The 11,701-nt window shown below is 34.5% G+C and overlaps 1 protein-coding gene across 1 annotated transcript in view; it reads left to right on the top strand.

Annotated features, from left to right (window-relative positions):
• ARHGEF28 (Rho guanine nucleotide exchange factor 28) overlaps window positions 1-11,701 on the top strand; it is a 138,408-nt gene that overhangs the window by 22,368 nt on the left and 104,339 nt on the right. The window contains exon 2 of the mRNA XM_004374500.2: window positions 3,808-3,929. Coding sequence (XP_004374557.1) covers window positions 3,808-3,929 — 122 coding nt within the window. The remainder of the gene's footprint in view (window positions 1-3,807; window positions 3,930-11,701) is intronic.

Here is an 11,701-nt window from a genome sequence, read left to right as displayed (position 1 = left end):
GTTGCCCTATGACAGCGGTTAACAATCTCACAACACATCAACAATATCCTTACTCAACCTTGGGTTCCCTATCACCAGCTTCCTTGTCCCCTTCTGCTTTCTGGCCCTTGTCACTGGACTCCTGTACCTCATTAGTCTCATTTGGTTTTACGGGGCTGTCCGCTCCCAGGCTGAACAAATATGCTTTTTAAAAAACTTTTTATTGTCGTGAAATATAGATGACAAAACGTTTGTCATTTCAGCCATTTTCATGTGTACAATTCAATGACATTAATTAGGTTCTCCCTTTGTGCAACCATCACCACTATCCATTTCCAGATTGTTTCATCACCTTTAACACCAAATATGTTATGAACCAAATTTTTAGAAAAGTTTTGATTTTCAGAGTTTTCTAGACTTTAGAATTGCAGATAAGAGACTGCGGACCTGTTTTTGGAAATAAAATTATTTCCTGAAACACTGATCAAATTAATCGTGCATAAAACATGATCCCAACTTGGTCAGAGAAACCAGACTCTGCCATCTTTTAGTTTATTTTACTGCCATGGATATAATCTCCTTATAGTCTCTGAGGATTTTGGTCCAGTTGTGAAGATTGGACCAATAAGCAACATCATGATAAACAGAGAAAATATTGAAGTTGTCAAGGATTTCATTTTACTTGAATCCACAATCAATACGCATGGAAGCAGCAGTCAGTAAATCAGTTGACATACTGCATTCGGCAAATCTGCTGCAAAAGACCTCTTTAAAGTGTTAAAAAGCAAAGATGTCTGCTTGAAGACTAAGGTGTGCCTGACAGAAACCGTGGTATTTTCAAGCACCTCATAAGCATGCGAAAGCTGGACATGAATAAGGAAGACTGAAGAAGAATAGATGCCTTTGAATTATGGTGTTGGCAAAGAATATTGAATATACCATGGACTGCCAAAAGAATGAACAAGTCTGTCTTGGAAGAAGTAAAACCAGAATGCTCCTTAGAAGCAAGGATGGTGAGACTTTGTCTCACATACTTTGGACATGTTATCAGGAGAGACCAGTCTCTGGAGAAGGACATCATGCTTGGTAAAGTAGAGGGTGAGCGAAAAAGAGGAAGACCCTCAATGAGATGGATTGACACAGTGGCTGCAACAATGGAATCAAGCATAAAAATGATTGTGAGGATGGTGCAGCAACGGGCAGTGTTTCATTCTGTTGTACATAGGGTTAGTATGGGCCGGAACTGACTCAATGACACCTAACAATAACAACATAGTCTCTGACCTGAGACATGAGGTCAGGTAGATTTTGTTTGTGGAAGAAATTTTGAATCCAAGTGCTTTTACCTGTGTAAGTGAAAACAGAAGTAGTTTCTGTTCCTGCCGATCCTTGAAGTGAGTAGTCAGTGTTTTGAACCTAGACTGTCTTTCGGTGATTCACAGCATGACAGTCAGGTGGCTAGACAGTGTGTTCACTGTCACCACACACTTTGGGGTAATATTTCACTAGGTTCTGTTTTCAAAATGAAATTCATCAATTGTTTGCTGTTGTCTTGAATAGCTTGTTAGTTCGTAGATCAGTCTAGTTATCAATGAAGTCTTAATTTGGTAGTGATGGTGAAGTGGTTAAAAGAGCATGAACAGCTTCCCAAGTGTGATGGCAGAAATGTCAGGTGTTTTATAGTCTGTGAACTTACTACACTGCAGAGCAGTTAAGCTGGATTAATTACACTTCAGAGGGCCATGTTGAATTATTTATGATTGGCTTAAAAAATTCTGTAAAATGACAAATGAGCAAGTATTTTCTTAACTTCAGAACGCGTTGAAAGTGTTTTGTCAGGTCCTTGATTTATAACCTACGGTATGTGTTTTTCTTTTGTGTAATTAGAATGAAAATGTATAGTAATTGATCATAAAGGTTATAGTTGTGAAGTATTTACATGCTTTGTATGTTCTCATTCTAGTTATTTAAATAAATTGGTAAAAGAATACATTATGGATATAAGAAAATAGTGCTTTACTTTTACATTGTCTGTTTCTCCGAGAAGCTTAATAAAATCTCAGTTCAGTGTTCTTTGGGGAAGAGGCAGATCTCGATGCAGAATCAGAAGCCGAGGCCATTTGACTAGTAAAATTCATACATCTTTGTAACTTTTATAATTATCTAGGATGTTCTATGAAGGGAAAAGAATTTTTTGCTCCTGGTACATCACCTCAACAGTTATTAATGTTTTTTCTTTATGGATTTACTTCCATGAGCTTACCTGGATTTTATGCTATGACATAACATTGACAGGTTGTGGGCTTTGTGCCATTTCTGATGGAATGGGGGCAGTACAAACCTTGGTGGTGCAGTAGCTGAAAGCTCACCTGCTAACTGAAAGGTCGGCAGTTCAAATTCACCAGCCACTCCTTGGAAACCCTATGGAACAGTTCTACTCTGTCCTATAGGGTCACTATGAGTTAGAGTCGACTTGACGGCAATGAGTTTGGTTTTGGTTTGTATCCACTCAAGAAAACCTACTAAGAAAATCTACTAGAATGTCAGTGGGAATGACATTTGCTATGGATATGAGTTTCAGTTCATCCTAATTAAAATCACAGATACCGATAATCTATTACTAGTATAATAAATAAATAAACTGTGATTAGTATTAATATCAAAACCTTTGTACTTCACACCATACCTAATTAAGAATCATTTCTAGTCATCATCATAATAATAACAATAATAATAATAGCAACAACTAATATCTGTTGAGGACTCACTAAGTGCCAGGCATGTGCTGAACGCTTTATGTGTCTGAACTCATTTAGTTCTCATAACCACACTATGAGGAAAGCATAATAATAATTCATTTTGACGTGTGAGGAAATTCTGTGAAGGTACGTAAGCCCCCCCCCCAAAAAAAAAAACCAAACCCTTTGCCATCAAGTCAATTCCGACTCATAGAGACCCTATAGGACAGAGTAGAACTGCCCCCTAGGGTTTCCAAGGAGTGGCTGGTGGATTCAAACTGCTGACCATTTGGTTAGTAGCAGAGCTCTTAACCACTCCGCCACCAGCACTGCATGAAGGTTCATAGAGATCAAATAATTTCCCCAAAGCCACAGGAAATGAGACATTCTGACTCCATGTTTCATTACCTTCAACTTTATGTTCCCTTACAAATACAGTGACATCTCCACTATCTGAGACTAAGCTTTGAGCAACCTCATCTGTTTGGAAAAAAGCAGAGAACGTGGAAACAGGCAAAAACATTTCTGTAATTGAAATAGATGCAAAACTCTCTGCGTATTTAAGATCATGCATATTTAGCAGCCAGTACAAAGTTGTAACCACTAGGCTTCATACTAACTTGAGTCCTTTAGTAAAGAGTCAGTGAACCTGAAACATTTTTGTGGAACTCGAGGATCTTGATAGTCACTAATGCTTCCAAATTATTAATAAAGTGAAATTAAGTTTAATTTAATCTATTAGAAATTGAAGGCAAAAATCTAATTTATTTTCCAAAAATCTCTAATGATGGGGAAAAATACGTGAAGTGGGCAAATATTTATCTATCTGAACTATTCATTCTAATTGTTTCTCAGTCTTTTGGCTAAGATCAAGTGTAGAACTATTCATTCTGTATGAAGGTTCTGGATGGCTGAGAAGGTTTTGGTGTGGGAAAGTACTTGCACATAGATCATGCAAGATGGTGACATGAAATCTTAAAAAAAAAAATGCAGTATTTGCTTTTTCCTGATGGTTTGACTAAGAAAGTAATGCTTGACTGTAAAATAAATGCTTTCTACTTCATTTGTGCAATTTTTGTTTTCCTCTCAGACCGCTCCATTGATATGTTCAAAAAATCCAAGCACCCCACAACGCTCCTTGCTGCAGGCCGGCTTTCTGACATGCTGAATGGCGGCGATGAAGTCTACGCTAACTGCATGGTGATAGATCAGGTAAAGCCCTGACTGAAACTACCAGGTGGATCTGTACCTCTTTCTAAAGCCCAAGTATGTGAGAAATATATTCAGCATCGTTGAGTTTTCCAGAAAATTTCAGCCTGGGAGTAGCCCAGGTACTACTGCTGTGCAGTCTTATGAGTTGAGCAGAGTCCCTACGTGGCACAAACAGTTAAGTGGTTGACTATTAACTGAAAGGTTGGAGGTTCGAGTTCACCCAGAGGCACCTTGGAAGAAGAAAGTCCTGACGATCTTCCGAAAAATCACAGCCATTGAAACACTCTATGGAGCGGTTCTACTCTGCACACATGGGGTTGCCATGAGTTAGAATCAGCTTGGCAGCTGGTTTGATTTGTTTTTTCACTTTAGAACACAACACACCTTTAACCCACCAAGAAGCACTGTAGGGGAGGGATCTTGAGACATCTCCAAATGCGAGGGGTGTGAGAGCTGTTCAGTGGGTTGCAACAGAAAATGACAACTGGGAAATCAATTTCTTCTCTACAGCTCTTCATAAAACAGTGTGTATATTACCTAAAGAAGCAATATTTATATTCAAATCCAGGAAACAGTCAAGAGCAAGTGCTTAGTGCCAGCACCAAACAATGGCTGTCACATGAATTATGTGTTTTATCCTCCCGTATCTGTTAACATGTATTAAGAGTATAGAACTTTAACGTTAAAACAGAATAGTGTCATGTTACAGGAAAGCTGGAACATTTTAGAATTCTCCACCCATTTTCTGACAGAGATTTCTGAGTTAAATCTCATAGAAGCAGAATGGTTTGAATGTGTAGACATCTGCATATAGACTTCTCTTTTGTTCCTTTCACTGGCTAGGAGTCCTCAAGCTTTAATATTTATAAAAATTAAAATGTAGTTTTAGATCTGAAAATTTCTGTACACCTTAATTCATAGGAGACTGAAGAGTTTTCAAGGGTAATTTTGACAACACACATTTTTTGCCTTATCCACTGATTTTAAAACCTAATTCACATATAAGATGCACCATACATATATCCTCATTGGACAATAAGATATTTTACCCTCATTGTTAGTATGAATATATTATATATTTGTAATATATAAATATTATTTATGTCATTTATATTATAAATGTTACTTGTGGATTTTTCTGGTAATATAAACTTTTTTTTCCATCTAATCTTAATTTCAGCCCTTTAGTTGAATATCTCTGCTTTTTCTTTTGTTTTATAAACCATTGTTACATCATATGTATAGAACAAATAGTACAGGTTGTAATGATATTCAAAATGGCAGACAGACCATTAATTCAGAATGGATGTTGGCCGTAAATAACTGGTATAGCTTTTGCTGTATAAACCAGCTAAATGTCAGCCCTAGTTATAGAAATCTAGGATGAGGTATAGAGTTTAGGATGAAGTAGGAGTTCTAGGGGCATTATTTAAAGATACAGCGTGATTAGACTTGTACTCTGGGGGCATTCTGATTTGAATGGTTTTATTCTGTTGTCCTGTTCTCTCAGCAGTTTAAGTGAAATATTTTAAATATCTGAATCTCAGTGACTACTGTAATAGTTCCGTTCACTGCAAGTAGCTAAAATTGTGAATGACTATATTTCAATGTCATATGGAAAAACTATGTCTATAGGTTTTAGGGGTGCCCTGGTGGCACAGTGGTTAAGAACTTGGCTGCTAACCAAAAGGTCAGCAGTTCAAACCTACCATTTGCTGCTTGGAAACCTTACGGGGCAGTTCTACTCTGTCCTATAGGGTCACTATGAGTCGGAATCGACTCGACGGCAGCTGGTTTTTGGTTTTTATATGTTTTAGGATATGTTAAAAATGCAAAGTTTCCCAAGCCACAGCTGAGGTTAGTATATATTTTCTGCTTGAGAATTATTTGGGTTAAGAGAAGTATTGCTTTAATAATGGGAAGCATACGTTTAAAGAGAACTCGAACAGCCTAACTCTATAAATGGAAATGTAGCAGAGGATCTTTGAATGTGTGCAATAAGAACTGAGAAATAAAAGGAGAATTCTGGATACTGTCACAGAGTTTATTATACCAGTGTAGTGGAGTAGCATGTAGTTTCTTCTGCTGTTCCTATATCCACTTGAATAGTGAGGACAATATGAGGAGCCCAAATTGTGCATATTTAAAATAATTTCTAGCAAGATCGGGCAAGAATCCTAATTTCCTTCGTCTCTTTCAATTTGGCACAGAAACCTAGAAACATTGCTAGTTGCTATGCTGTATTGTATCCCATTATCTCAAGATTATTGACCTGCCTGATGAGGAAATTCATATGATGAAAACTATTTTGAAACTTTTCTCTTGTCATGTAAAACTACTTAAAACTTTTTATTTGAACGGAGTTTCAGACCTACATAATTTCAGTATAAAGAATTCCTGCATAGCCTTCACTCAGAGTCTCTAAATATTAATATTTTATTATATTTTCTTTATAAGTCTCTCTGTGTTATGTATGCAAATGGTTAAAATATATGTATCATTTTTTTTTAACCATTTGAGAGTAAATTGAAAATATGGTACCACTCTACCCCTAAATCTTTCAGGGTATATTTCCTAAAAAGATGGACTGTCTCTTACATAAACACAGTACAGTTATCAAAATCAGGAAATTATTATTGATACAACACTGTTAACTGTGTACAGACTTTAATTGGTTTTAGCCAGTTGTCTCAATAATGTTCTTTGTAGCAAAAGAAAATTCCATTGCATATGTTACATTTTGTTGTCATATCTCTTTACTCTCCTTTAATCTGGGATAGTTCCTTGGTCCTCGTCTTTTTTGGCATTGACATTTTTTGAAGAGTACACACAGATTTAAAAAAATTCTTTTTTTGCTAGAATGTCCTCAACTATTGCTTGTCTGATATTTTCTCATGATTAAATTCAGGTTATACACATTCAGTAGGAGTACCACAGAAGTAATGCTTTGTTCTTCTCAGTGCATTGTATTAGGAGGTACATGGCATAAATCGGTTCTATACTAGCGATGTTACCTTTTTTCTGCCAGGTTTCTTTTCAGTAAAATTAAATTTTTTAAAAATTATTAAGTATCTTGTGGGGAGATACTTTGAGTCTCTGTAAATAACCTGTTACTCATTGGACTTTCACCAACTACCTTGTTTTCATCTATGGTTTTTGCCATAATACATTATTACTGTAATGGTTAGCAAATCGTAATTTTCTGATTTCATCATTCCTTTTATTTTTACTAATTGGCATTCTATGTAAGGAAGAGCTTTCCCTGTTCCTTCATTTATTTATATCAGTATGGACTCATGGATTCTTATTTTATTCAGTAAGTTTATAGTCCTTTACTGTACTTCTTTATTTTGATGCTCAGATTATCCCTGTTTGACCCACAGGAACCTTATCAAACTGTCTCCAGTGTTCTTTTGATATGGTCTCTTAACATTTTTAGAGAATTTCATTGCTGACACCAAAAGACATTACAGCTCCAGTTCTGAAATCAGCCATTTCTCCAAGGATCTCTGGCTCCTTGTAGTAAAGAATGGCATTTAGAAATCAAGATATGTTCATTGCTACTAGAGATTCTTTTTGGCCCTCTCCCTGGGCATAGCTTGAAAATAAATACACACGTGCATATGAACCTATATCTCTTTCTATTTTTATCTATATATTAAAAACCATGAGTTCATTCTGATACCTCCAATTCCAGAGACCACCAACACCACAGAGTTTATTCTATTCTTCCTTCTTTCTGTATCTGTTACTCTCTGCTGGGACAGTAAGAAATCTGGCTCCCATAATCTATAATAAATTAATTTGCTCAATCCTAGAATGCATAGAAAGTAGTTTCAGGATTTTAAAGCCACAACTCTGAAGAAGAAGAAATAAAACTATCTACCAACTCTAGAGCTAAATATGTGTTTAGAATTCTTTTCATTTTTAGCCTGAGGGTATGTAGTTGAAATGATTTGTTCAAAAGTTACATGGGACAAAAATCCCTGCCAGCCGCACCTTCTTCACTGTGGGTATGGTATTCATTGAAATACAGTTTGGGTTGTTTGTTTCTGTTTTTATTTCATTTTAGAGTTTTCCTGTCCATCCTTGTTGATTTTGTTTCTTTTCTCTCTCTTCTTGCCTTCTCTCTCCCTTTCTTTTTTATAAAACCTTAACATGGTTGCAAAAGGCAGTACTGTATAAAAGGTATACTTGAGGAAGTATCACTCCCCTCCTTTCCAACCTGTTTCTACCCACTCCACATAGATAGATAAGCAGAAAGGTTTACCCTTCCAGTGTTTCTTTTTGCATGAGTGGATACATGTATATATATTTTTATTTCCCCTTCTTTCTTACACAAAAAGTAGCATACTATACTCTTTTGCACTTTGTTTTATTAGTTATTATACCTGGAAAATCACTGTATGTCAGTTCATGAGCTCTTTCTCATTCTTTTTTACGGTTGCATAGTATTCCATTGTGTGATGTACTGTAGTTTATTCAACCACTCTTTTCTGTTCCCAATATTGTGTAATTTCAAATAGTGTTGCAGTGGATACCCTTGTGCAAGGTATTTCTGCATTGTTAGATGTGTATCTTCAGGGTAGATTCCTAGCATGGGATGTCTGGGTCAAAAGATAAACACTAAGGTAGTCTTTTTAGATGTTGCCAAATTTCCCTCAATAAGAGTTACACCAGTCTGCATTCCTACCAGTAGCATGTGAGTGCCATTTTCCCACAGCTTTATCAACAAAGTGTTATACATTCTATTTTTTTGCCAATCCAATAGGTGGAAACAGTGTCTCAATGTGTTTTTTAATGGTATTTCTTTTACTGTAAGTGAGGTTGAACATCTTTGCATATATTTAAGGGCCATTTTTGCATTTTTTGATAAATTTTCTTTTTTTATTTTGCCCACTTGTCTATTTTTTGGCCTTTTCCCCCCTCAAATCTATATGTTAGGGACATTAAAAACCAAACTTGTTGCCATTGAGTCGATTCTGACTCATAGTGACCCTATAGGACAGAGTCGAACTGCCCCATAGGGTTTCCAAGGAGTGGCTGGTGGGTTTGAACTGCTGACCTTTTGGTTAGCAGCCAAATGCTTAACCACTGTGCCACCAGGGCTTCCTTTATAATCTATTGCAAATATTTTTTGGTTGTCTTTTGATTTTGTTATGCTACTTTTTATCAATTTTTTTTCTCCTCGTATCTGGTTTTGAGTCACAGTATCTTCTGACACTCAAGTTACAGAGGAATTCCTTCATATTTTCTGCTGATACGGTTTCATTTTTTTTTTTTAACACTTAGATCCATGATCCATCTGAAAGGTTTCTAATATATGGTATGGAATATTTGTCTAATTTAATCTTTTACCAAATAGCTAACCAGTTGTCCCAATACCATTTATTAAGCAGTCCATTTTTGACCCAGTGATTTGCAATAGCATCTCTATCATATGCTATATGTGGGTCTATTTCTGGAATATATATACAGGTCCATTTCTGGACTTTTCATTTTATCCTGTTGGTCTGTTTGTCAGTTAATGCACCATATCTCACGCTTTAATTATAGAGGCTCTTATAGTATGTTTTGATATTGACCATGGCTTGTTTCTCTCCATAGTTTTTCCTTTTCCGCTTCCTGAGTATTCTTGAGTGTTTATTTTAACATGAACTTAGTATTACCTTTTCAGCCTGCTAAGAAAGTATGTTGGTATTTTTATTGGAATTGTAATGACTCTGTAAATTAACTTAGGGAGAATGGGCTCCTATATGATGTTGACACTTGCTGTTGAAGAACAAGAGATGTCTTTCCATTTGTTCAAGTCTACTTTATGCCTTTCAGGAATGTTTTCATTATATATGTTTTGCCAATTTCTTGTTAAGTTTATTTCTAATTATTTTATTATTTTTGTTGCTATTATCAGTGGCGTTTTCTCTATACTCTCTGACTTGTTACTATTTGGGTAAATTAAAATGATTAATTTCTGTATGTTATTTTTATATCCTGCTACATTACTTTTTTTTTTTTTTTTAATTGATTGAGTGAATTTTATCATCTATTTGCTAGGGTCTTCCAGATATATTATCATATCATCTGGGATATCCTTTTCTTGTTGCTGATTTTAATATAAATGCCTCTAGTGTTTCTTTATTGAATAAAAGCCTAGCTTTAGGACTAAGATATATTTATACACTGACAAATGTAAATGCTTGTGTATATGCATGTGTGTGTATATATGTATGTTTTACATGATTGAGAATAATATCCATCAATTGCTATTTTCTTGAGTTTTTTTTAAATAAGGAAAAAAATGAATTTTTCAAAGGTTTTTCAGCATCTATGGGGGATAATTGATTTTTCCCCTTAGAGATATTAATATGGTATATTATACTAATGGATATCCTAACATTGAACTAACCTTGTATTCCTGGAATAAGTAACACTTCGTCATGGTATATTCTTTTCTTAATGTTGTATAGGACTGTTTGCTAATATTTAGAACTTTTGCATGAATACTCATAAATGATATTCTGTAATTTTTTTATTCTCTTTATCAGACTTAGATACCAGTGGCATATTTGCTTCATGAATTGAATTAGGAAGCTTTTCTTCATTTTCAGTGTTGTAGAACACTTTTTGGAGCATGGAGACTATTTGTTCTTTACAGATTTTGCTAGAATTCACCTACAAAACTTTCTGAGCCTGGTGCTTTTTTGTAGAGTAGTTCTTTGATAACTTTTTCTATTTCTTTTATGAATATTGGTCTGTTTGACTGTTTTATCTCTTATAGGGTCTAGTATCACTAATTTCCTTAGGAAATTAATCTATTTTACCTAGGTTTTCAAATTTATTTGCATAGGAGTCTACAATATAGTCTCATAATTAAAATATATGTATGTATATATATAGCTCTTCTGTTTCAATGGATGCATACCTTTTTCATTTCTTATTTTGTATATTTGTACTTTCTCCCTTATTAAGTTAGCTAGTGATTTGTCTATTTTGTTAAATCAAGGTCTCATTTTAAAAATTATTAATTGACTATACTGTGTTATAGTCTATCGCTCAGCTCATTATTTCTGATTTATCTTTATTATTTTCTTTCTTGCACTTTCTTTTGGTTTATTTTGTTAATGTCTTTGTAGCTTTTTTGGCAATTAATTTAATTATTTATTTTCATTCTTCCATTTTTATTGATAAAAATGTTTAAGACAGTGACTTTAATCTATTCTCACAGATTCTGATATATAATGATTTTATTATCATTATTTAGTAGAAATTCTGTAATTTTAATTTGTATTTTTCCTTTCACTCAAGAGTTTTGTTATAAAGGTTTTTTTTTTTTTTTTAATTTCCAGGTGTTAGAGACTTTCTGTTGATTTTGTTAATCATTTTTTGTTTTATTGGATTGTCTTAGAGTATTATTTAATATTCCTACTTCATAGAACTTACTGATATTTTCTTTGTGACCTAATACATCATCGATTTTTGTGACTGTTCATTCTGCACTTTAGTAAAAGGTATATTTTCTATTATAAGGATCTAAAATTAGATATATATCCACACTATGTACATTATTGATTATGTTGTTCAGATCTTCTATCTTCTTATTTATATTTGGTACTCTTGATCTATCTTCTATAGAAAGTGATGTATTAAGGTCTCTTATTATTTGAATGTTTCTATCTATGTCTCCTTGCATCTTCTACAGTTTTTGTTTTATAAAAGTGTTTGTTGTGTTATTTGTTGCATAGACATTCATACCTCTTTAATCGTGAATGGTG

Source organism: Trichechus manatus, unplaced genomic scaffold (genome assembly GCF_000243295.1).
Source record: "Trichechus manatus latirostris isolate Lorelei unplaced genomic scaffold, TriManLat1.0 scaffold00029, whole genome shotgun sequence".
Classification (NCBI taxonomy): domain Eukaryota; kingdom Metazoa; phylum Chordata; class Mammalia; order Sirenia; family Trichechidae; genus Trichechus; species Trichechus manatus.
The sequence above is the reverse complement of the archived record's forward strand: the minus strand, read 5'-3'. Positions and strand labels throughout refer to the sequence as shown.